The 26,641-nt window shown below is 39.0% G+C and overlaps 1 protein-coding gene and 2 long non-coding RNA genes across 3 annotated transcripts in view; 1 reads left to right on the top strand and 2 right to left on the bottom strand.

Moving 5' to 3' along the window:
• LOC115375751 (uncharacterized) overlaps positions 1 to 1,757 on the bottom strand; it is a 31,130-nt gene extending 29,373 nt beyond the window's left edge. The window contains exon 1 of the long non-coding RNA XR_003929741.1: positions 1,686 to 1,757. This is a non-coding gene — a long non-coding RNA (uncharacterized LOC115375751). The remainder of the gene's footprint in view (positions 1 to 1,685) is intronic.
• Positions 1,758 to 2,545: 788 nt separating this feature from the next.
• LOC115375753 (uncharacterized) lies at positions 2,546 to 25,760 on the bottom strand. The gene is made up of 4 exons (XR_003929743.1): positions 25,678 to 25,760; positions 23,031 to 23,124; positions 11,774 to 11,916; positions 2,546 to 2,634 (listed from the first exon to the last, which is right to left on the bottom strand). It is a non-coding gene; the product is annotated as an uncharacterized LOC115375753 (long non-coding RNA).
• LOC115375748 (myosin-7-like) lies at positions 5,763 to 19,252 on the top strand. The gene is made up of 39 exons (XM_030075279.1): positions 5,763 to 5,794; positions 6,069 to 6,105; positions 6,758 to 6,966; positions 7,050 to 7,193; positions 7,310 to 7,466; positions 7,563 to 7,590; positions 7,667 to 7,775; positions 7,938 to 8,030; positions 8,127 to 8,190; positions 8,448 to 8,546; positions 8,613 to 8,716; positions 8,830 to 8,968; positions 9,473 to 9,591; positions 9,688 to 9,837; positions 9,933 to 10,103; positions 10,302 to 10,611; positions 10,685 to 10,764; positions 11,732 to 11,937; positions 12,051 to 12,174; positions 12,264 to 12,400; positions 12,884 to 13,139; positions 13,251 to 13,493; positions 13,766 to 13,942; positions 14,024 to 14,169; positions 14,260 to 14,350; positions 14,454 to 14,843; positions 14,963 to 15,089; positions 15,178 to 15,296; positions 15,382 to 15,578; positions 15,701 to 15,884; positions 15,959 to 16,124; positions 16,203 to 16,327; positions 16,430 to 16,738; positions 16,843 to 17,046; positions 17,134 to 17,430; positions 17,785 to 17,889; positions 17,984 to 18,079; positions 18,580 to 18,714; positions 19,149 to 19,252. The coding sequence occupies exons 3-39, from the start codon at positions 6,766 to 6,768 to the stop codon at positions 19,167 to 19,169; spliced, it is 5,823 nt and encodes a 1,940-aa protein (XP_029931139.1). The 5' UTR covers positions 5,763 to 5,794; positions 6,069 to 6,105; positions 6,758 to 6,765; the 3' UTR covers positions 19,170 to 19,252.
• Positions 25,761 to 26,641: the final 881 nt, after the last annotated feature.

The raw sequence follows: 26,641 nt of genomic DNA, 5'->3' as shown, positions 1-26,641 counted from the left end.
GGCTATGAAAGTGCTTTTTAGTCAAGTGTCCAATTACTTTTGAGCCTCCAAAAATGGGATGTCATTGTATAAAACTGGCTGTAGTATCTAAACAGTTAATGCTATATTTTTGTTCAAGTCTTTAAATTAAAGCTGAAAGTCAATCGCATCTTGATAACTCCATTTCAAATCCACTGTGGTGGTGTACAAGGGCAAAATTATAAACATTGTGTCACTGTCCAAATACTTATACTTAACTGTATCTTCCCACCACATGTGCAACTATTTTAACAGCATTCCAAAAGTTACCGTGCAGAAAAAAGCTTTGATCAATCACATCAATGGGGAGTGACCAGGGACCAGCAGTGGAGTGCACATGGTGGCAAAACACAACAGTAGTACAGAGGACTCCAAAAGATTCACAAGGTAGTAGGCTATTAAACAATAGGCAGCAGTGAACCTGCATGCGAAGACAGCATATGCTGTATTTATTTTAAAAAAGAGACTCAATGTACAATGCTTCTGATATTGTTAAGGCCAAATCCTCTTGCAATGTATCCATTTTATTTTATTTTATTTATTTGACTAGCATCTACCACCTAATTTAGAGATAACTTCTTACTTGCTGCTCAGAGACTCAGAAACAATGTGACTGACAAGAAAATCCGAAGAAGGGAAGAGCTAGCTGAAACTAAGAAGAAAGATGAAGGTAGGAGTGGAGAGCCTGAAACTGTAGAGTAATGGGATCCACAGTGTATTCTGAACATCAAAGGAGTACCCAGCCAGCTATGGCATTGCTACTTGTTTCTCAAGGTTTCAGTATTTAAATCACATTGTGAACCTGTGAGGTAACCTTACAGCTAGGAGACAAGCTGCCTCAGCTTGGTCTCTATGAGACAATATAAAAATAAATGTGAAGCTGCATAACTATAAAATTAAAATAAAATAAAATAAAATAAAATAAAATAAAATAAAATAAAATAAAATAAAATAAAACAATTAATTGGAAGTGCCCCTCACCATATTCATTAAATATGAACTGACGTGGGGAGGAGAATGCACCTGACCTGACCTGGTGGTGGTGGTGGTGGTGGTGGTGGTGGTGGTGGTGGTGGTGGTGGTGGTGGTGGGGGGGGGGGGGGGGGGGGGGGGAATAAACAACTAGAAAAATTTGGTAATTTATAGTCCATTGTTAGTTTTCCTCTTATAGTGCTTAAAATTAGAAATAATGATTGATTCTATTCATGTTATCAATGGAGAGGACTGTCCAACTCTTCACTGAAAAAAACGGTGGTCAAAGTAAAACACATTCGAAAGTGCAACCACCACTCAGAAAGATATTAAAAACTCAGAAATAAATTATGGTGTCATAACATGTGCAAAACAACAGCAAAATTAATCTTTTTCCCAGGATTTCCTGGAACTTCAAAATAACATTTACAGCTATCCAATTTGCCACATTCTGTTGTTAAGTGGCTTAAAACAAAATAGCCAGTTCATGAGGGCTTTTATAATTGCTCATTTAGACACCAGTAGGTGGGTATGTCTTTCCAGGGAAACATCAAAACCTATAGAGAAAGCCGACCCTCAGCCATTTGCTGCTGTGAGACAGAAAGGAGTGTAATAGTCTTTTGGTCAACAGGGGGCAGTGCTGAGCGCTATGAAACAGAGGGGACAATTGGGTAGGAAATGATCAGTGAAATCACCTGATGTAGTTCTTCGTTAGAATGAAATCCTACAGACTCTCAGCCCTGCATGGCACATGGCTGTCAGCTCCTGCCAAAAAAAAAAAAAAAAAAAAAAATAGATCACTACTTTTGATTCCAAATATTCATGAGCAACAAGATAATTAATGTCATTATTACACAACCCAATATTTATAATGAAGACATAATTATAATGTGGCATTGATGTGATGTCAAACTGATGGTTGTAAAATTATGGGAATTTCAGATTTCAACTAGCATTGAGGCTATGTATTGTTGCATAACCAGTGGAAAAAATGGACTACACTACACTACACTATGATCAATAAGCATGGAAATGGAGTGAGGAAGAAAGCACAAAAATCTCACTAACTGCTGAATACATAGTGACAGGTAGTATAAGTAAATAAATTCATCAGTAGATAAATTAACAGTTGGCTTAAGTGCATTATCAAATTACTGCTTCTCATGCATGATTGCAATATCTGTCTGCCAATCTATATCTGAAATGCACTATCATCACAAATTTTGGGTGCAGAAAAACAGACATTCCTACAGTAGTGACCATACCTCTGTCCGTCTCAATCTTAAGTGTAAAGAAAAATATAATACCTTGTTGCAAGCAATCTAGACTGAAAACAGCAAGAAACAATTGTCACAGTGGTGTTTCCTATGTCTGACCAAAAAAAATTGTCTTTCCTTCATATGTACTCTTTATACAGAGACATAATTTTACCTTATCCTTTATTCTCCAAAAAGACTGCAAAGCCATGATTTAGAAAAATTCAAATTACTAACCTTCCTATCTCTAGTAGAGGTCAGTTTTTCTCCAGCAACAGAAGGATCTTGTTTTCAAAGCCTGATGAAGGGGGGTCTGTGGGAGCCCATAGCATGAGAGAGGACTTGACACAGATGTGTGACTGTACTTTGAGTCCAGGGGTGGAGTCCTCTAAGACAGACCAAGCAAAGCAAAGAATTACCTTTACAGTCAAAATAGCACAGCAATATAACTACACATTACAGTAAAATTAACTCTCTTTACACATTTTCAAAATATGAAAAGGATTAACAAGCATGCTCATCGAACAGTGAAAGAGCACATTAAAGTTTTAACATCAACTATACCCAAAGATGATTAGTCCACACAGATGTCCACAGTCTGAATGATGACAGTGTGGGATGAAGACAAGGCAAGAGAAGTATTACTTCCAGCCAGCCTCCATCGGTACTCAACACCCCCTCAAAAGTGACCTTTCACAAAAACAAATAACAAGACTGGACAGTTTGACAGTTTGAAACCAGAGCCAGCTTCATATGAAAGCTATTGTTATACTAACAATAGCTTTCATATGAAGCTGGCTCTGGTTTCAAACTTAAGTGAGGCAAGGTGCTTCACACCTTCCTTTGTATGCCCATGTGATCATGAAAGTCAGAGACACAAGGACTGTGGACAGCTGGGAATGGGACCTTTGATTGCTCCACTAGAGCCTGGAATAGACTGAGGGCTAGGAAAAGGACAAGGCCTGCTGGCATATATATAACTGTAAGAAAGGCAGCTAAGATTATGCATAAGACTTTCATACGCATACGTTTCAGTAAAGAGTTTCAGTGTGTCTGTGTTCAAATCATGTCTCAAGTGCCTTTCCACCATGCCATGAACAATACTGGAGAAAAAAAAGATGCATTACGCAGACATTTCTCTGTCACATCAGGCATATTCTTGCTATCTTCATTTAAGCTATTTATTTCCAACCCCAATTTTATTTAGCAATATCTAATCTGCATATTCCAGAATGTGAGTGACTATAAAAATAACGTTCTATGGTTGTTGCTATTCATGTTTCACAGTATCCAATATAACATACAGTACATACGTCCATCATTGGATACTCGCTGGCTTTTCACCTGTTGCTGCTGATCAAAAGAAAAAAATCCTCTCCTGCCTGCGTCACAAGCTGTCCCCAAGCTGTCTATTAAATCACCAAGCCCACAAAGGCAGCCAGCAGGAATTTCACAGGTTATCTTTGTGCCCAAGGATACGCAGAAGAAAACAATGCCACATCAACAGGAACAGGCCAAGGGCAACTCGCAGCAAGCAGCCAGATGTCTATGGACAGAAGCCTCAAGTATAGGCCATAACAATATGAATTTATTCCTTGGTCAGTTCAGAGTATGACTACATACTGTTGATGTTACGAGAATTTATGTGTAAGCATATGGCTACATGTAGTGTAAAGTAATCTCAGATTTACTGAGAATGGAAAATATAATTTTTCAGACTGTGATCTTCTCATTGCTAGATAAACATGAACATGACACAAGATCGTTGTCATACTTTTAATATCAAATGTTATCTTGTGTGAGCACAACCCGTGATTCTTTATGAATATTAAGTATGGTGTCTTTAAATGAGATACTACTATATGTTTATCACATGCCAATAGATTGCGTCTTGTCACTGAAAGTCTCACCAGAGGTAGTAGGGAATCTTCCTGGGCCAAAGGCGGGAGCATATAGCCTTTAACCACATTAGAACATAGAGTGTTTCAATAATTACTAGACAATCTACCAGTTACTTCATCTACTGAAATAAGATCAGCACAGATCAGTTTTGTAATTACCACAACCAACTGCTAGCAAAGTGGCAAATGAGATGCTGATATATGTATTCAATAATTTTCTAGCAAGAATATTTCAATGATGTGGTCAATCTTTTTCATACTTAGGAAAAAAATAGCACATTTACCAGAGTTTTTATGGTGTACATTAAGGACCAACCATATTGATGTTAGCTGAAACCCTATATTCTATAATAAAGGCAAATAAAGGCAATAAGGGCAAAGTAAATTGGTTCACCAATCCAACGGCATGGCATGAGATGATATGGTACTCTGATGAGAGTTCAAGCTCTTAAATTCTTTATGTCAAGCAACTTCTCAACTTTAAACCTCACTCATGTCATCTGAATGTAAACTGGATTGCAGCTGTACTTTCTCCCCCTGCTGTGACAAAAGAAGAGGAAACAATGCCATGTGGACAGACTTAGACAAAGGGTGTATGCCTAACTGCGAACAGTGGTGAGTGATAATAGAAGGATCTCACTACTGTGACCTTGGCCTTGTCTTGCCTCTCTCTAGACAACAGCTGCAGCTCTTTATGGCCCCTCTTGAAATCTATTTCACAGTCTATCAATTGACAGACAATTGTTGAACTTTAGATCTATACATGTTTGATACACCATAAATCCTTAACAAGCCTTATTATATTTGGTTTGGGTATATAAGAATACGCACAACAGTTGCTGTCATGAGTAATAAATAAAGCATCATTATAAGGACTTGTGGAGCAATTCTCCATCAAGGAAATGCCCATAAATATAGACATAAACATTTTCAGCACCATCAAGAAATACATTCACTTTCTAATACTGCTGTCATGAGTAAGAAACATACAGGTCCTGTCATGTGTTGATGTGTGAAATTTCTAACCCTCTGTCATCAAATATGCATGGGGAATTGAGTCAAGGGGCATCTATTAAAATTCCTACCTAATGATTAAAGCATGTAACAAGTGCAGTTTTTCCATCAGTTCACCATAGCTATGTCCACAAAAGCACTGCAAACCTATGATTTGGGTTGTTTAACAGATAGTGAAACAAGGCAAATTGCCTTTACACAGGACTATAAAGATAAATCTGAATCTGAAGTTCACAAAATTTAGGTACTAAGCTAAAGTTAACATGTGTTTTACCTTCATGTCCTCATAGAACACTGTTATTCTGAAACCACCTTATATGACCTACTGGTGCAGAAGAGACTTATTTGATAGACTGCAGGCTGTCCCTGCTCCCCCACCTCCTGCCATCCCCTTTCTTTGTCATGTCCAGTCTAGTGTACTAGTCTGTTGTTCACAAGGTGAGAGCAACAAATAGCAGCACTAGGCTCTACCCAATAAGGAGAATGTTTTTTGATATGCAACCTGCATGCCATTTCTCTGATATTCATCCCCATATTTGGTTGACTAACAACCTTTATTAATGGAGAGAGACGCCTTGCTGTCAGCAACTGGGTCCATCAGTTCACTTGACAACCAAAGGTTGACAGTCAAAGGTAAGTAAAACACTCGCTGGAGTGGGAAAGCTCTGCCTCATAACTGTGTGACCATGTTCTGCCTCATTCACTTCAGACCTTAAAATCATTCTGTTACATCTGTTACATAGAGATAATTATCTGCTGTTGACCATATTTTGATAGAAGTTAGTGATAAAGAGATAAGAACTATTCTCTTGTCATTAATGTTTTGTAGTGGAAAAACTGATTTGTCTCAATTGAAAAGTAAAGTAATGTGGCCTTTTGTTTGCTTCTGCCTAACTCACATAATTAGCACAGAGTCTGGTCTCCTGTGGAGTGCAACACCACGGGTAAAATCCGCCACTACATTTTTGTGACACAATTGTAATTATCTTTAATTATACAGCAAAATATAATTTAAATGAACTTCAAACATTTGACCAACCCTGTTGACCAACTTGATTTTTGCTTTGCTGATGATATACATACATGCTGAGAAAGCATTTACTAATTCTGCTGTTTAGGGGCAATTGGTGCATCAGTTGTACCGAAACATCTGAGACATCCAGCTTCCCCCTGTGTGATAAATAAAGAAACTGTCTATCTCTGTATAAATCTAGCCCTTTTTATTGAATGCTTATAACACTGCTGACAGAACAATTTAAGCTTATTTCTATAACTCTGGGAAGTCAATCTACATAAGAGACTGAGTTTTATGCCAAACATTGAAAGGTTATAGATTAAAGATTTAAATTGATTCCATGTTCCTGGAGTATACGACGAGTATAAACATGTGTAAATACTGTCTTTTGAATGGGAATACAAATTTTCAACATTTTTAAACTATATCTAATATATTCATTTACTAGGTCTGTTGCACTAAACCTTTGTTTTCTTTTTGTCTGTGTCTTGTGTAGATGATTAATAGAACATAATATGAAATAAAATTCTGTGCAAATTCTGTGAGAAATATCAATCCCTACAGTTTTCCCTACTTTACAGGTTGAAAAATGGGTGACGCTGCCATGGCAGAGTTTGGGGCTGCTGCTTCTTATCTGAGGAAGTCAGACAAGGAGCGTCTGGAGGCCCAGACTCGCCCCTTTGACATGAAGAAGGAATGCTTCGTTCCTGACCCTGAAGTTGAATACGTCAAGGCTTCCATTGTCAGTCGTGACGGTGACAAAGTCACTGCTGAAACTGAATTTGGAAAGGTATGATGCTAGTTTTACAAAGTACTACTAATATATGCAAATCAAGTCCTTGGTCTTCAAGAATATACCTTCTGTTTTTACAGACTGTGACAGTGAAGGAGAGTGATGTCCACCCTCAGAACCCACCAAAGTTTGATAAAATTGAAGACATGGCAATGTTCACCTTCCTCCATGAGCCTGCTGTGTTGTTTAACCTCAAAGAGCGTTACGCAGCATGGATGATCTATGTGAGACCATTAAATAAAATATAACATTTGTTCTTTTATTTAAAAAAAAAAAAAAAAAAAAAAAAAAAACTCTGAAAATCTGACAAATATTCCCTATTGCTTTCTTTCTGTTGTAGACCTACTCTGGGCTCTTCTGTGTGACTGTCAACCCCTACAAGTGGCTGCCAGTCTATAACCAAGAAGTGGTTATTGCCTACAGAGGAAAGAAGAGGAGTGAAGCTCCTCCTCACATCTTCTCCATCTCGGACAACGCCTATCAGTACATGTTGTCAGGTACAAAAGCCACATTATAGCCTTCATATTTCACTCTTACATACCCCTCTACTACTACTTGTTACTGATTTCTTTTTAAATGTCTCTTGCTCACAGACAGGGAAAACCAGTCTATCCTGATCACGTAAGTCCCAACACAAAAATATCTTGGACTCTATGGATCACTGATTTTTGCCTAACTTTGTATTTCCTGCATCCAGCGGAGAATCTGGTGCTGGGAAGACTGTCAACACCAAGCGTGTGATTCAATACTTTGCCAGCATTGCCGCTGTGCCAAGTGGGAAGAAAGACGCAGCTGCTGAGAAGAAGGTTTGTACTGTGAAAATATTACTGACTGTTCCACAACCAAAATATGATTTAATACACAGTTCAATTAAAAATAGCATCTTAAAGCCAGAAGGCTAGAAGGTGTTTGGCTTTGCATGTTTGGTTCCATGTTGTGTTGAAGTGTGTGTAAATGTGAAAAAACAGGGTACCCTGGAAGATCAAATCATTCAGGCTAACCCAGCTTTGGAGGCCTTTGGCAATGCCAAGACCATCAGGAATGACAACTCCTCTAGATTTGTGAGCATCTCTCTGATTACAATGAGACAACTTCAGTGTCATCAATGAGCTGAGCAAAATAATACATAAGATAACAGACACTGCTTTTCCTCTCAGGGTAAATTCATCAGAATTCATTTTGATAACCGAGGAAAGCTGGCCTCTGCTGATATTGAGACTTGTAAGTAAACTAAACAATGATTGAGTATATTTCAATAATATGTGATTATGTCAGAAAAATGCAGCACTCTGGACCAGTTCTTTTAACAACAGAACAATCTCTGTAAATCCTTGACAAATTTCATATCAAACTGAGGAATGCTGTGACAATAATTATAGCCAAGACATGTCAGTCACTAAGTCCATCTAAATATTTTGTATTTAAATCCATCTAAATATTTTGTATTGCTCAATAACAACAGAATATTCTTCTAACAGATCTTCTGGAAAAGTCTCGTGTGACCTACCAGCTCAAAGCTGAGAGGGACTATCACATTTTCTACCAGATCTTGTCTCAGAGAAAGCCTGAACTTATAGGTAAGTGTGCACTGGTTATTATTGAATTATCATGAACTGTTTTGTCATTGTCTTTTTTTTTTCCAGAAATGTTGCTTATCACCAACAACCCTTATGACTACGCCTTCATCTCCCAAGGAGAGACGACAGTAGCCTCAATCAATGATGCTGAAGAACTTATGGCCACTGATGTGAGCTGACTCTTCAATTTAACACTGCAGAGAATTTCCAGTCAAACCTCATATTCATTCAATTTATATTAAATTACGGAATCACTAGGATTACGTTTGTTTATCTTATTTAGGAAGCTTTTGATGTGCTGGGTTTCACTCAAGAAGAGAAGAACTCTATTTACAAGTTGACTGGTGCCATCATGCACTACGGAAACATGAAATTCAAGCAAAAGCAGCGAGAAGAGCAGGCAGAGGCTGATGGCACTGAAGGTGGGAGATACTTTGATCAACTGTTCCAACTTCTCCCTGCTCAACTTTTTCAACTAAAAAGACAACTTCATATCCAAGGAGTACAGTGTACTGACAAAATGCAAGGCTTCCAAATGACAAAGTCCTTGCTTACAGACAAGAGTTCCAACAGTTACAGCTTGTGCCACTTGGTGCTGCTGAAGTGCTAAAACGTCCACGGCAGCTTAATTTTTTTTTTCAAACTGAATTAAAATAGTAGTTGAAAGAAAACTAACAGTCAAAATGAGTTAGGTATGTTTTTAGATATCAATCTATTAATCAGTTTTCATAAGGTAACAGCCAGCAGTATATTAGCAACTATTATTTCTGGCATTATGTTGCCACCTGCCACGTGCTACCACTGTAATCAATTCAGCCTTGAAATGTGTCAGAAAATTCTTAATAACAGAGAGATGGATGCAAAGAAACAATGACATGCTTGAGGGCATCTTAGACTACAAATTAATATGAGACTTATTTCCTCAGATGCTGACAAAGTTGCATATCTGATGGGCCTGAACTCTGCTGACCTCATCAAGGGTCTCTGTCACCCAAGAGTGAAAGTTGGAAACGAGTGGGTCACCAAGGGACAAAATGTTGCCCAGGTAATGAACTGTGGCAGACCTTTTTTCAGGGGGAAGAGTTTAATTTCTAAATTTGAAGTTAAGTTAAAAAACAACGCTACTGCTTTCATTTCTTAGGTGTATTATGCTGTTGGGGCACTGTCTAAGTCAGTGTATGAGAAAATGTTCCTATGGATGGTGGTAAGGATCAACCAGTCGCTCGACACCAAGCAGCCTCGCCAGTACTTCATTGGTGTACTGGACATTGCTGGATTTGAGATCTTTGATGTAAGTTTGTAAAGGAAAATTCAGCCTTGATCATTATTATGAAGTTTTAAATTCAACATTTTGAGCTCCATTTAATTTCAGCATTATCATTACAGTTCAACACCTTTGAGCAGCTCTGCATCAACTTCACCAATGAAAAACTGCAACAGTTTTTCAACCACCACATGTTTGTGCTGGAGCAGGAAGAATACAAGAAAGAGGGCATTGAATGGGAGTTCATTGACTTTGGCATGGATTTGCAGGCTTGTATTGACCTGATTGAAAAGGTAACTGTTATGACTGAGGCAAATCAAGAAAATTTGTGTTTAACGTACATACTAGTGTTATTCTGCTTTTTGTTTTGTTTTGTTTTGTTTTGTTTTTACCTGAAATCTAAAACCAACATTGTCTTACATGTCTTTCCAAATATGAGAAAATATTTTCTTACCTTTAACTGTTTCATTATATTTTTATATTCCCTTTAGCCCATGGGTATCATGTCCATCCTTGAAGAGGAGTGCATGTTCCCCAAGGCCAGTGATACCACCTTTAAAGCTAAGCTTTATGACAACCACCTGGGGAAATCTGCCAACTTCCAAAAACCCAGGATTGTTAAAGGGAAACCAGAAGCTCATTTCTCCTTGGTCCATTACGCTGGTACTGTTGATTACAATATCAACAACTGGCTGGTGAAGAATAAAGACCCCCTGAATGAAACAGTGGTTGGCCTTTTCCAGAAGTCAAATCTTAAACTCTTGGGCATCCTCTTTGCAGGTTATGCAGGAGCTGATTCTGGTGCGTATATATACAGCGGATACATATTTAGTTGAGCCTGTGGGCCTTTTTTAACAAAGTGAATTCTGTTTAGCTCAAGAGTCTGGTGGCAAAGGCAAAGGTGGCAGTAAGAAGAAAGGCTCCTCCTTCCAAACTGTTTCTGCACTGCACAGGGTGAGCAATTTATTACCTCCAATAAGTAGGTAATGTAATCGTCCTGTCTGTCTGACATCTCTAAAAAGTTTGCAACTGATTTACATGAACCTAGTAGAAAGACTGATCCTGAGCCAAGGAAGGTATGAAAAGTTTATTAAGTAATAATTCAGCTTATCTGATCATAAAAAAACCTTGTTTGTAAGTTACGGGGCCTCGTAATAGATTGTTTATCTTTAAAGGATTATGTGTGTAGGCAAGTTTTTAGCCAGTAAAATTAAACAATTCCAATGGTGTGGTGTTTTTCATGTTTTTATTTGAAGTATTTCCTATGTGTCTATGGCAAAAGAGACTGACTTATGCACTCATTTTTTAACTTAAAGTCAATGGATTTTTGGAAACTTGCACACACATGATAATAGAAAAAACAATGCAAAACATTAATTGATGGTGATATTATAATCCCATCTAGGCTACAAATTGGTCAGGCTTGTGGTCTTGGCTCCACTGAATTTGTAGTTTGACAGGCATAATTATATGATGCAGGTGCATTCACAAAAAAAAATTTGGGTGAGGCAAGACTTAACTTAAATTTCCATTGAAGTTAAGCTCCTGTTACTTTGACACAGCAATACCTAGACTGACTCTGACTTTTCACCATGAAAGACAAAGACAAAGACAAAGCCTGAGGTGTAAGAAGAGCCTAAGCTTAAAAAGCAAGGCAAAAACTAATACATTAGGGACCTGAAAAATCTTTGAATGAATCTTTAATCTGAAATTATCTAATTTGATACAGTAACTTGGGCACCTATTTTAATGTGCCCACAAACCCAACTGAATCTTTGAAAGGAAAAAAAAAGACAGCTTCCCCTCTAATATTAGTCATCCTAAAAGATGTATACATGGTAAGAGTGTTTTGGAATGGTGATATCAAGAATGAAACAGTGAAAATGCAGTTTATTAGAAGTCTTGTATGGCTACCTTGCAGGAGAACCTCAACAAGCTGATGACCAACTTGAGGTCTACTCACCCTCACTTTGTACGCTGCATCATCCCCAATGAGACCAAGACTCCTGGGGCCATGGAGAACCCTCTGGTGATGCACCAGCTGCGCTGTAACGGTGTGCTGGAAGGCATCAGGATCTGTAGGAAGGGCTTCCCCAACAGGATCCTCTATGGAGATTTCAAACAGAGGTTTGTGTTAGGGAAATACTTCTACATTTAATATATTATTTGATCAATAACAAATAAAAAAATTAAAAAATGACTACTGCTGATGTTTATTTTTTGTTACATTTTGATCAAAGATACAGAATTCTGAACCCCAATGCCATTCCTGAGGGACAATTCATTGACAACAAGAAGGCTTCAGAGAAGCTGTTGGGTTCTCTGGACATTGACCACAACCAATACAAACTGGGGCATACCAAGGTCAGTATTTGTGATGTTGGTGAGTAGACAATGCATTGTCCTCAACATGTATGTCACTGGTATCCAACCGATCTGTCCCTATAAATCAGGTATTCTTCAAAGCTGGGCTGTTGGGTCTGCTAGAGGAGATGCGAGATGACCGACTGGCACTAATTATCACTGCTATCCAGGCAAGGTCACGAGGTCTTCTGGCAAGAGTTGAATTCCAGAAGATTGTAGAACGCAGGCAAGTACTCATAGCACTGCAGAATTTGTGCCCTTTGACCCAAAATCCATGACAAGAAGCTGTTTGTAAATACAGCATTACAAGGTTAAGTCCCTCCCTGGCAAGTCCACTGCTTCAAGTAAGAAAACTGGTGGCATGTAAGATTGCATATATAAGAGATATAAGATGCTGGATAATGAATGCTGAATAAGAGAGAAGAATTGCAAATGCCAACATTTAATTAATTAATTAAACTCAGCAGCAACAATAACACACACACACGCACGCACACGCACGCACACACACACACACACACACACACACACACACACACACAAAGACTAAAGAACTGTGAAAACTCAGTTCAGCTTTACTGGCACATTCGTAAAAAGGATATTTTGTTTTGCATTCAACACAAAACACTTCAAGTGAGATATTTTCAAACTGGCTTTTTCCAGCTGGAACATGCTTTAAAGCCATTTCTGATAATTTCACCAACTACAGGGATGCATTGTTGGTTATCCAGTGGAACATCCGTGCCTTCATGGGAGTCAAGAATTGGCCCTGGATGAAGATGTACTTCAAGATCAAACCTCTGCTGAAGTCAGCAGAGACTGAGAAGGAGATGGCCAACATGAAGGAGGAGTTTACCAAACTGAAAGAGGCTTATGCAAAATCTGAAGCCCGCAGGAAAGAACTAGAGGAAAAAATGGTCACCCTTCTCCAAGAGAAGAATGACCTGCAACTCCAAGTTCAGGCTGTATGTTGACATCAACCCAAAATTACAACTAAAACGAATATAGTACCAAGTAAATTTATATGTCATATTTTTGGTTTTATATGTCATATTATTGGCTTTCAATTCTAACAGGAGCAAGATAATCTCTGTGATGCTGAAGAAAGATGTGAGGGGCTGATCAAGAGTAAAATTCAGCTGGAGGCAAAAGCCAAAGAGCTGACAGAAAGACTTGAAGATGAAGAGGAGATGAATGCTGAACTGACTGCTAAGAAAAGGAAGCTGGAAGATGAGTGCTCTGAGTTGAAAAAAGACATTGATGATTTGGAGCTAAGTCTTGCCAAGGTGGAAAAAGAGAAGCACGCCACTGAGAACAAGGTACTGATAACTCAAAATTCCTCCATGAAATCTCTGCCCTGTCGAGATAATTGGTTTTGTGGTCTCTAAATAAACAAACTTAAACAAACTTACAATCAGTTTTTATGTCTGAAGCAGCAGCTGTATTATTAAATCACTCTCAGTACTGTTCCCATTATGCTTTTGAGGTAAAACAAACAAAAAAACAAACAAAAGTTTACTCAGTCAGTCAATCAATCAATCAATCATGGATTGGCTAATCTTTATCAGATAAAACATGCTGTTGGCCACAGGTAAAAAACCTGACTGAGGAGATGGCTGCTCTGGATGAAATCATTGCCAAGCTGACCAAGGAGAAGAAAGCCCTACAGGAAGCTCATCAGCAAACGCTGGATGACCTGCAGAGTGAGGAGGACAAAGTCAACACTCTGACCAAGGCCAAGGCTAAGCTGGAGCAGCAAGTGGATGATGTAAGAATATAACAGATGAAACTGTTGTGGAAAATTATGAATGCATGACATTAAAAAGACTGTCATTATCACCCACTACAGCTTGAAGGGTCCCTTGAGCAAGAGAAGAAAGTCCGTATGGATCTTGAGAGAGCAAAGAGGAAGCTTGAGGGAGACTTAAAGTTGGCCCAAGAGAGTATCATGGATCTGGAAAATGACAAGCAGCAACTTGAAGAGAGGCTGAAGAAGTAATATAAAAAGTCATAAAATATAATCTCACATAAAGTAAAATTCATACTGGAATTACCTGTTAAATGTAAAATTGTTGTCATCTACAGGAAGGACTTTGAAATCAGTCAGCTCAGTGGCAAAATTGAGGATGAACAGGCAGTGAGTGCCCAACTCCAGAAAAAACTGAAGGAGTTACAGGTAATTAAAACTAAATAAGGTCAGACCGTGAATACCTGAACGACCTTGGCAGCTGACATGTAAGACCTCAGTTTAGAAGTATTTCATCTGGATTTTGATCTAGGCTCGTATTGAGGAGCTGGAGGAAGAGCTTGAAGCAGAGCGAGCTGCCCGAGCCAAAGTAGAAAAGATGAGAGCAGACTTGGCCAGGGAGCTGGAGGAGATCAGTGAGAGGCTGGAGGAGGCTGGTGGGGCAACAGCTGCCCAGATTGAGATGAACAAGAAGAGGGAGGTCGAGTTCCAGAAACTCCGCAGAGACCTTGAAGAGGCCACTCTGCAACATGAATCCACCGCTGCCACACTCAGGAAGAAACAAGCAGACAGTGTTGCTGACCTGGGGGAGCAGATTGACAACCTACAGAGAGTCAAGCAGAAACTGGAGAAGGAGAAGAGTGAGCTCAGACTGGAACTGGATGATGTGGTCTCCAATATGGAGCAGACTGTGAAGGCAAAGGTAAACTACTTTTTGTAAATTTTATGTTGTTATATTTATTTGTGTAGGGATTTTATTGACCATTCTTCACTTGTTTCTGTGATAGTATTGCATCACTGCATCATTACACTTTGTTACAGAATAACCTGGAGAAAATGTGCAGGACTCTGGAAGACCAAATGAATGAATACAAAGCCAAGGCTGAGGAGGGGCAACGTACCATCAATGACTTCACCATGCAGAAAGCAAAGCTCCAAACTGAGAATGGTATGCCCGGTTGATTTAACCCAATCAATTAGCAGGGAATTTAATCTTGACATTGCAAAGTACTCATTTTAATCTTGCATTGAATCAGGTGAACTTTCACGGCAGCTTGAAGAAAAGGACTCTCTGGTGTCTCAACTCACCAGAGGAAAACAGTCCTACACTCAACAGATCGAAGACCTCAAAAGACAACTGGAGGAGGAAATCAAGGTAGCAACCAAATAACACTAGGAAATGATCTAATACAGATTAAATCTCAGTGCATGAGATGGACCAAAGCATACTTTAATTACAGGCCAAGAACGCACTGGCACATGCAGTTCAGTCTGCTCGTCATGACTGTGACCTGCTGAGGGAGCAGTATGAGGAGGAGCAGGAGGCCAAGGCTGAACTTCAACGTGGCATGTCCAAGGCCAACTCTGAGGTGGCTCAGTGGAGAACCAAGTATGAAACTGATGCCATCCAGAGGACCGAGGAGCTGGAGGAGGCCAAGTGAGGAACACATTTTCATGCTTTTGAGTAGTAGCATGGTTTTTGTAAAGGCTTACATGTATCCACACAATCAAACTATATCAGCAAACCAACTTCAAAAAGTCAATTAATTTATACTCCAGAAAGAAGCTGGCTCAGCGTCTGCAGGACGCTGAGGAAGCTGTGGAAGCAGTGAATGCTAAATGTTCCTCTCTGGAGAAGACCAAACATAGACTGCTGAATGAGATTGAAGATCTCATGGTGGATGTGGAGAGGTCTAATGCTGCTGCTGCTGCCCTGGACAAGAAGCAAAGGAACTTTGACAAGGTAGAATTTATTACAAATTATTTTACTGCAGGTAAATTGTGCATGCTTTATTCAAAATGCATACTGTATTTAAGGTCTTGGCAGAGTGGAAGCAGAAATATGAGGAATCTCAAACAGAGTTAGAGAGCGCCCAGAAAGAAGCCAGGTCTCTGAGCACAGAGCTCTTCAAATTGAAGAACTCCTATGAGGAGTCTCTGGACCATCTGGAGACCATGAAGAGAGAGAACAAGAATCTACAAGGTAAGGCCATCTAATACTATTAATCAAATAATGTTCTCATGAGAAAATTATTTCAGACATTTACATTTTGATCCTCAGAGGAAATATCTGACCTCACTGAGCAAATTGGCGAGGGTGGGAAGAGTATACATGAGCTTGAGAAGATTAGAAAGCAGCTGGAGCAAGAGAAGTCAGAGATTCAAGCAGCTCTGGAGGAAGCAGAGGTATGCTGTTCCCTCTGATGACAGACCTCAAATGCGCTGCATCTGTAGTTGGTGAAATGTGACTTAAATTCAGCTATATTTTCAACTAAATTCCCATTCTAGGCCACGCTGGAACATGAGGAAGGGAAGATTCTCAGAGCCCAGCTAGAGTTCAATCAAGTGAAGGCTGATATCGAACGCAAGCTGTCTGAGAAAGATGAAGAAATGGAGCAAGCAAAAAGAAACCAACAAAGAGTTGTGGATACTCTGCAGAGCTCTCTTGAGGCAGAGACTCGCAGCAGGAATGAAGCTCTCCGTCTGAAGAAGAAGATGGAGGGAGACCTCAATGAGATGGAGATCCAGCTAAGCCAAGCCAACAGGCAGGCAGCTGAGGCCCAGAAACAACTCAAGTCTATTCATTCACATCTAAAGGCATGAATATTGATTTAACAAAAAAGAAAACTTATATATATTATGCCATTACTGGAAGTCAATGGAATTCACATATTTTTTTTTTTTTTTAATTCATTTTCCAGGATGCTCAACTTCAACTTGATGATTCTCTTCGCGCAAATGAGGATATGAAGGAAAACATTGCTATTGTTGAGAGACGAAACAACCTCCTTCAGGCTGAACTGGAGGAGCTGAGGTCAGCTGTAGAGCAAACTGAGAGAGCTCGCAAACTTGCAGAACAAGAGCTACTGGATGTCAGTGAGAGGGTGCAGCTGCTGCATTCTCAGGTGAGAGTCATTCGATTTATAAAGATTTTATAAAGACAATTATCCTCACTTAACAACATTTTAGAATAAGATTTTGTCTTTGACCAGAATACCAGTCTGCTAAACCAGAAGAAAAAGCTGGAGGCCGATACATCCCAGCTTCAAACAGAGGTGGAGGAGGCTGTGCAGGAGTGCAGAAATGCTGAAGAAAAGGCCAAGAAAGCCATCACTGATGCTGCCATGATGGCAGAGGAGTTGAAGAAAGAGCAGGATACCAGCGCTCATCTGGAGCGTATGAAGAAGAACATGGAGCAAACTATCAAGGACCTGCAACATCGCCTGGATGAAGCTGAACAGATTGCCATGAAGGGGGGCAAGAAGCAGGTGCAGAAGCTTGAGGCCAGGGTGAGTGAATCTGCAACATGTTCACAAGAATGAAATTGGATTTTGTTTTTCTCCATTGCTAATTCATATAACATAACCGATTCAAGCTATACTGTGGAAGATTTTACATTTCCTGGTGAAAACATCTGATGCCATAGGTCTACCCTGAGGAAAACAAAACCCATCACAAGAAGTGGTGCTTTTTATGTTTCTGGTGACAGCGACAGCAGTTTATTCAGCATGAAAAAATGAATGAACCTGAGTTATTAGCAGTAACAGTCGAAAATTTTGACATTTCTGATTACCACTTTAAAATGTACAGTGCCCGAAAATGTCTCCCAGAAAAAAAAACAAAATATGTCATTACTTCAACAGGTAAAGGAACTGGAAAATGAAGTTGAAGCTGAACAGAGAAAGGCCAGCGAATCTGTCAAGGGTATACGCAAATATGAGAGACGTATCAAAGAGCTGACCTACCAGGTATCTTCCAATTGTGTTGGGAGACTGAAATCCTGAGAGCCAGTTCTCTTTAAAATGAAACTTTTGCTACTTATTGTTTCTCTTCCATTTTCAGACTGAGGAGGATCGTAAGAATCTGGCCCGCCTGCAAGATCTGGTGGATAAGTTGCAGCTGAAGGTCAAATCCTACAAGAAAGCTGCTGAGGTGGCTGTAAGTACAGTTTAATATGCCTGGATATGCAACTGAACATCTTATCTTGCAAACTAATTTAGCAGGTATGGGAGAAATAACAAGAACAAATTAATTGTTAGGTGATGTCCACCTTGGAAATAAATAATAAATCAATATATCATAGGTCCTGGTTGCTCAGTGGTATAGTGTGCCTACCTGCTGCACTAGGACCATCATGTCATTTCCATCTCCATCTTCTAACCTACCCTCAATAAATGCAAATGTCTAAAATGTAATTTTTAATGGGACAATGATCATTTTGACTTTCAAAAATATTAAAATAAAATACTTTCCACCTAAATTATTTTTAGCATGGTTCATAATAAAAAGTAAAAAATGTACAATTCAGAAAAGAAATCCACTACCTACATGAGGGGGGGCATTCTTTTAGGATATAGAACTTTTTTGCTGTCTCTCATTACCTTAGTTTTGACAAAAACATTTTGTAGTGCTCAGGATGTTATGTGTCTCTTCAACAGGAGGAACAGGCCAACACTAATCTTACCAAGTTCCGTAAGCTGCAGCATGAGCTGGATGAGGCTGAGGAACGAGCTGACATTGCTGAGTCTCAGGTCAACAAGCTACGTGTCAAGAGCCGTGATATGGGGTCCAAGGTTAGTGTTCACTTCAACAGCATTTTAGTCTGCAAGAGTTTGTCTGTCCTTGTTTTTGGCTAGGTTACATCTCAAGGAAATTTAGTACAAGAACTGCTGTCATTTGGATACTTAATTATGATAAAATCACTGATTTTAAACACTGGCACAATACTTATTTGCATTAGGGATAAAGGTTGAAAAAAGCCCCAAAACAAAACAAAAAACAAAGATATAAAATATAAGTGCTCAGTGATTGCATGAAAAACATGACACTACAATAAATTATAATTCATTCATTCTTTGTTCAGACCAATAGGCCTATTTTATTTCTGCATTGCTTTAAAAAGAAACTCTACAGCCTGCATTAAAACTGACAAAGAACAAACTATACAGAATGTTTTTTTCTCTCACTATTACTTCTTCATTTTGGCTGCTATCTTTTCTTATTTCAGAAAGGGCACGACGAGGAGTGAAGCTCAATGAATACTTGTCACTGAGGCACCTGTTGCCTGAGTAATGGTGTCTCCCTAAGCATGCCTGTTGTTCAGTAGAATAAAATTAATCAGCATCTGGAACTGAGTCTTTCTTATTTCTTGTCATATTGTCTTTTCCCATTCTCTACCATCTGTGCAGTAAACTGGTGCTGTACTTCCTTGTGATTTTACAGCATCATTATATCCAAGCAGTCAATATTACATAATTACATCACTTCAGGTAATATGATAGTATAATATGAAATAGCCTAAATTAAGAAAACAACAATGAAGGTGAAATAAACATAATGGTCAGTTACCTCATGTTCATCACATTTTAGCATGGTGTTTTTTCCACTAAGCCTGGATTCACTTTCATTATAATACAATAAGCTCTTGACTCTTATAACAACTACATGACTGAGGTGGCAGGAAGATGCCACAGAGAATGGCTGTAAAAATACAGAAGTAGTATCAGAAGCTGACTTTGGTCTTGGGTATATTAACAATAGATCCTACATCTATTTGTTATGTCACTGAATCACTGAATGCAATACACATTAAAGTGCAAAAAGTAATTCCACTGACAAGACAGTTTACCTGTTTGAATTTCTAGATGCGTAGGAAATAGGGTGAGTAGGAAATAGTGCTGGGCGGTATACCGGTTCATACTGAATACTGGCGTTATTTTATTTTTTTTATATGAATTTTTCAGATACCCCAATACCGGTGTGTGTGTAGCGCACATAACGTTGGGAACAGCACGTGGAACGTAGCGCTGCGGGACATCGTTGGAGGGGGGACTGTTTTTGCAGTTGCACTCAGTAAGCAGTGGGGACTCAGAAAATGAAGATGAAAAACCTTTACCAAAAAGAGGAGCTGTGTTGGCTGTTTGGAAGTTCTTCGGCTTCAAAAAATCCGCCCGCCTTTAGAGAGTATTGATTTTCCATGTTTAAACACTTGCCCCACACTTTATATATTGCACTGCTGCCACAGATTATTTTTAAGAGTTTTTCCCCCTGCGGTAAACAAAGAGTTGCTCCATAATGGACATAATGGTAAAGACGTTCCACTAAAGGTCAGACGTTTCTGTAACAGTTTTATTATCTCACATGAAAATTGCAGCAGCGGATTGTTCATTTTGGGAATGGCTTTCAGATTGTACCATAAAACTCGTAGAGATAGATCTGCATTATATTCTTTTAAGATTTGTTCTTCAAGCCAATCCCAACTGCCAACTTCTCTCACATTATTATAAGCCCAATACAGGGGATATCTTGAATTGTAAGCTATATAGTACTGGTGGATATCCGGAAGTCCTATTCCTCCTTTATCTTGTGAGTTTGTTAGTTTTTTATGGCTAATCCTAGGTTTTTTGTCTCTCCATAGGAAGCAGGAGAGTAGTGTATTTACTTCCTTAAACCAGCTAGGGGGAAACTTGAGTGGTATAGATGACATGAGGTAAGCCAGCCTAGGCAGTATATTCATTTTAATAACTTCAGATCTACCCCACAAGGACAAAGGTAACACTGTCCACCTTTTGGTGCCCTCCCTTACAGTTTTAAGCAGATCTGGTGCATTTAACTCAAATATCTTTCCAATAGGAAATTGAATTTTAATTCCTAAATATTTCATCTCTTTTGAGTTACACTTGAAAGGGCCCGAGTCCAAATATGACTGAAAAGTAAGATGATTAAGTGGGATGGCCTCACTCTTACTGTAGTTAACTTTGTGACCGGAAAATCGTCCAAATGTATCAATAAGTTTTAAAACTTGTAGGATGGAATGTTTTGGGTTCTCTAATGTTAATAATATGTCATCCGCATACAGGCTGGCTTTAAACTCACAGCCACTAACATTGATACCATTTATGTCTTTTTGAGCCCGTATGGCACAGGCAAGAGGTTCAAGGGCAAGAATAAAAATAATAGGTGAAAATGGGCATCCTTGGCGTGTAGACCGATGAAGACGAAACGGGCAGGACTTGATACCATTTGTTTTGACTGCTGCTACTTGTTCATGATATAGTGCTTTTACCCAGCTCCAAAATACTGGACCAAATCCATATTTAGAAAGTGCATACAGCAAATATTCCCACTCAATTCTATCGAAGGCTTTCTCAGCATCCAGAGATATTGCTATCGCTGGATGCTGAGAAGCCTCTGCCCTCAGCCTTACCTGCAGCAGCCTTCTCATATGGTATATTAGGTCTATTTGATAAGTAATTCACATTTTTAAAATAATAATAATATTTTAACATATTGTTAAATCAGTCAAATCAGTCTGCATATTAATGCAAGTGGCCTTAAATTTGCATAATAAAAAGGTTCTGTATTTTGGCTGCAACTGTCATGCATTCTGATTCCTTCACTTCATTAGAACCTCTAAGCATCATTTGCATCACCTCTTTGCATCATTTTGTGTTGCCATGTTAACCTGTGTTAATACTAGGGTGGACAACTAGGACATTAATGTCCAGTATTCATTCCTCATGAGAGTAAAATAGGTCATTCTAAGTTAATTAACTGCAGTAATTCTTCTCTAAATCATTAGAAAATGTGGTTAACACCCAGTCGTGCATGAAAAAAGAAAATACCGTCATATACCGTGAAACCGATATAATTTTGAAAAATACCGTGATATACATTTTTGGTCATACCGCCCAGCACTAGTAGGAAATAGATTATTTAAGTATCTGAGACACATTTTATCACTGAGATCAATAAAAGTAATCGGTCTGATTTCAAAGGGATTTCAAAATCACACTATACCCAGGTCTGTGTGGATGTCTGGTGATACTGTATGCTTTTAAGAAATAGGATAAAAATGAATTTGCCACATAAATTAAAATTCCAAACTACCGTAAATGAATATGAGGTCATTTTACTCACTATGTAAGTAAAGCCTTGTTCCAACCTGGTATTAACATCCATCCTTAGAAATCTGAACACAAGCTGACACCTCTAAGTACACATATAAACAACAGCAATGCTTCCTCAATGCGTCCTGAGTGACTGGCTCTCAGGATGCATTTGGGGGTGACCTGGGGCTTATTTGTCTGCATCACATTATTAGTGTAAACTGACATGTGTCCCAGGACGCAGTGAAGGACTGCCTCGTAACCTGATGCCCTCTGTCTTGTCTAGCCCAACACCCCTGACACAGGTCAGACCATCACTTTTCCAACAGAAAAAATATTTCACCTGACGCCGCCCAGCACAGCTAAACTGTCAGCTGATGGATCAAATGCAAACTGAAGTGCAGGTCAGCTATAAAGCAGCTGGTTTAATAAAAACACAGACTGTCTACCTGCAGGATGGGAACTACAGGGGAGCCAGGAGGAGCACTCCTCCCCTTAATAAGACATGAGCTCCCCTATAAAAAAAAAAAAAAAAAAAAAAAAAGTGGAGACGCATGTTAATGCCAGGTGTGTACGGACGGACTGAGAGCTGTCCACTAGTGTTCAGAACACAAAAGGTGCATTTTAATACCAGGTGGGAACAGAGCCCAAATGTGCTCACAGACTTTAAAGTAAGATGAGGCAGTCACAGCTCAGAGAATCTGTTAGCTGCTTAAGGCTGAGGTGTAAATTCAATATTAACACTGCTATATAGAGGCTGCAAAAACCTTTCTCCCAAGAACAGAAAATATATCTGTAACAGTGGCTAGACTAAACAGCAAATGAAGTTCAAGTTTGGAAGTACCTTCTAAGGAGCCAGTGGCTTGGTTGCCAAAGCCAAGCCACTGTCTTTGGCAGTCCACAAGCTAAAGCCGCTGTCTGTTGTCTGAACTGAGAAGGAAATAATAAGCATATACAAACATATACAAGATGGATTCTGGACGATGGACTCATGGGCCTACCTGCTCTTAAGAGGGACTCTTGAAAGCCAGATGGAAACTCACTCCTGAGACTTCTCCTTTCATGATCAAAGTCTATAACTTCATAGAAACAAACCTGAAATGAGAAAAAAAGACATCTTAATTCAAAACAGTTCCAATTTATTTGGAGTAAATTTAATTTAGAAAGTGATATAATCATAGACAAAGTAAAATGTCTAGATATAAGCTAACTGTTTTTCTGCGCGCATACTCCAAAGGAGACAGTTTGTTGGAAGAATCTTTTAAAATCAAATAAATAAATCAATGAGACTCATGTAAATTTTTGAAAAAGCTGTAGCACTACCAGGCTCATTACAAACTTACTTAAGTATTAATAGGCTACAAATAGGCTACAAATATGACAAATATGACTTCATATAATAAACATCTCATCTTTTTTCAATAAATCCATAAAAAATGCAATTGAAATCATACCTTTTTGCTGTTTTTCCCTGTTCTATGCCATTTTCATTGCTTCATCTGCACTGAACAATTTTACAGGACAACTGAGATCTGAGAGCCAAATACAGCAACCAGTGAGTACTCCCCTGTCTAAGTGATGGTGAGGAGAAGGCACAAGACAAGAGAAGGACATATGGAGGCCGGCTCCAATAAGCAACACCTCCTCAAGTGACCCTCACTGAAAAACGAACACTCTAACAATAGCAACCTCATCTGAAAACAAAGTTGGCTCCGGTTTCAAACTTAAGAGAGGAAAGGTGCCTCACAACGTCCCTTGTATGCCCATGTGTTAATAAAAGTCAGAGAGACAAGGACTATGGACAGCTGGGAATGGGACCTTTGATTGAGGGCTGACTGCTTCGCTAGAGCCTGGAATAGACTGAGGGCTAAGAAAAGGAGTGGAGAACTTTGGTATGGAGGTGAACATACTGCCCAATGTATGGAGGGCAAGCTGACAATCCTCCTCTAGGCAGTAACACTGAGCAAGGTCTATTATCATACTCAAAGAAGACGCATGGGCAGAACAGGCCCTGTTGCGTGTGTTATCTCCTTTAGTATATCTTCCACAGAGTTATAATGATATATGAGTTAGGCTTTACATGATCGGGATTTTTGGGGCCGATCACTGATCAGTGAGTTTAAATAAACCGATCACCAATCCGATCACATGAGGGAGCAATATGTCTATTTAAATAACTTATTTATTTACTGTATATACTTATGTACCGTTTACTGAGCTTGAGTTTTATCTGTCTCAGACACTTTGAAGAAGTCCCACAGCACCGACATGTTTGTTTGAATCCAACAGCGAATGATTCAAGATTCAAAAAATTTTATTGTCCGTCACATAGTGACAGGGCTCAAAACTAACATGGTGGTGGTGTGGAACTTCTTTGGAGTAAATGAGACAGATAAAACAATACAACGGGAGCATCTGCAAAAAGTTTCAACACGACAATGACATCATTGATCGGATCGGCGAATTAAGACATTACAGCCGATCACACAAATTGCATAAAATGCAAAATATCAGCCGATCCGATATAGCCGATCAGATCAGTGGAAAGCCTAATACCAGTACCAGTTTTGCAGTTGAAAAAGTGAAAATGCAGGTTTTTGTGATGCCAGTATGAATGTAGGATGACATGAGATACTGGTGTCAGCTGGTATATGAGTAAAATTATCTACTGAAAAGTAAAGTAAGAAAATTATGAAACATTTTCTCCCCTCAACAAATTTATTTTCTCTGGACAGATCTATACACGGTCCATTGGCAATATCTCCATTAACGTCAGTGACCATGGCTCTGTGAGGAGTATCCATCATTAATGGCAGCAATAGACCCAAACTAATTATAGCTGCTCACAGAAGCTGTATAACTAAAACTTATACAGCTGCTGTGAGCTCCTTACTGACTTCTTTAACCTCGCTTAGGCCACATCCACAATGACACATTTTGGTTGCAAGATGCAAAACTTTTGCCTAACAAAGAAAACCAACTTGGAAATGAGCATATGTCTTTATCTTATTTAATGTCAATCAAGTGTTGCTGTCAGATGATGTGTACTGTGCTTTCATAAATTGTTAAGAATCTGGAAAAGAACACTGCCACTCACAAGAAAAGAGGTGCAAGTAGACCAGGGAAACCCAATAATAAGCTCCGTTTATATGTCTGTAACACGGGGACCCAAATTTCTATACACACAACCCTGAACTTCGGATGCTTTTGTGCAAACCAACAAAATTTCACCAGACCACAAATGTACTGCACAGCTGTGAATCAGCTGGGAAAATGTGAATTAGAAACACTCTCCCCTTCTTCAACAACTACTATAAAGGTATGCCCTTGAGCAAGGCAGTGAACTCTCTGCTGGAGCAGTTGGGGTCAACTGCCACGTGTGAATGCATAACAACTATCAGTGTTAAGCAGGGCGCCACTGGACAAGAACAAGCTAGCTCAGCTGACTTTCCTTGGATGAAGACTTAACTAAAAAAGAAATAACAAAAATGTAATCTGTAAACACATATAATAAATATACAAGTTCACACTAAATCAATGTCTGCAAAAGCTTTGATATGGCAAATGCAATGGAGAACATTGAGCTGCTCCCTGTTTTAGACAGCTGTAGCTGTCCAGTAAATGATTGGTTCTTTATTTCCTATTCACCTGTTGCTGCTCCTCTGCATGTAAAAAAACATCGCTCTGGCTTGCGTCACAAGCGTCCCCCAAGCTGTCCACTAGATCACCGACCCTGTAACGGCAGCCAGTAAAAATTTCACAGGTTATCTTTGTGTCCAAGCATACAATGCTGTGCCAAAAGGAAAGGGTAAGGGTAAGCGCAAGAGTACTAAGCCACTCTAGGCCTTAGCATTTTATATTTTGTCCTCCACTTAAGAAATCAAGACTGGACCTCCTTGGACCAATTTCCAAATTACCATTTTATCTTAACTTGCTGAGAAAATTATTTAGTTTTAAATTATATGTTACTTAAATTTAAAAACGTGCATATTTTAAAATATATGTATGACAGTGGCAAATAAATATTCTGTATTTGCCATGCTTCACTGAGGCAGAGGATCACTCTTGTACTGCGTGAAATATTCAAACATCAACTAGGAAATATCTGGATGTCTTGTGCAACATTATATTTTTTCTCTGTAATTCTGCAGGACATGTTTGGTGTCTCTGGAAACCTTGGTATCTCCACTACAATTTAAAATAAAGTTCTGTGGGTTTGAAAAAAGGTTGGCCGCACAGAAACACTGAACCCACCTAAGGGAACAGCGGAGTTCATATTTCAATATCTTGTATTAATTAACCCGCCTTGACTGCAGATTTATTTATTTTTGTACATTTTCTTTTTATTTAAGTATTTGATGTGTTGAGGTATGGCTCTGTCTTCATATGTCTTGGTGTGAATAAAATGTATTGCTGGTTGTTTGTCAGGGGACATTAACGTTATTGTGAGAAAATATTTTTCTTTTTTTTTTTCTGACTAACACATTGAAGGCACACACATAACATGACCAGCATCTACACCTGTATATAATTTGCATGTATGCAGTGGTCAGGAACCTGCAGCTTGCGAGCCATTTCTGGCTCTTGTGGAAATTTATGGCTGGCGTTATGA

Source organism: Myripristis murdjan, chromosome 17 (genome assembly GCF_902150065.1).
Source record: "Myripristis murdjan chromosome 17, fMyrMur1.1, whole genome shotgun sequence".
NCBI classification, from domain to species: Eukaryota; Metazoa; Chordata; class Actinopteri; order Holocentriformes; family Holocentridae; genus Myripristis; species Myripristis murdjan.
This window is presented reverse-complemented; position numbering and strand designations above follow the sequence as displayed.

Bases quoted from the DNA above. Each gene is read 5' to 3' on its own strand.
- LOC115375748 (XM_030075279.1), top strand. From the start codon at position 6,766: ATGGGTGACGCTGCCATGGCAGAGTTTGGGGCTGCTGCTTCTTATCTG. The intron at 10,765-11,731 runs GTGAGCAATTTA...GCTACCTTGCAG, and splicing joins CTGTTTCTGCACTGCACAGG to GAGAACCTCAACAAGCTGAT. The intron at 17,890-17,983 runs GTATCTTCCAAT...TTCCATTTTCAG, and splicing joins TCAAAGAGCTGACCTACCAG to ACTGAGGAGGATCGTAAGAA.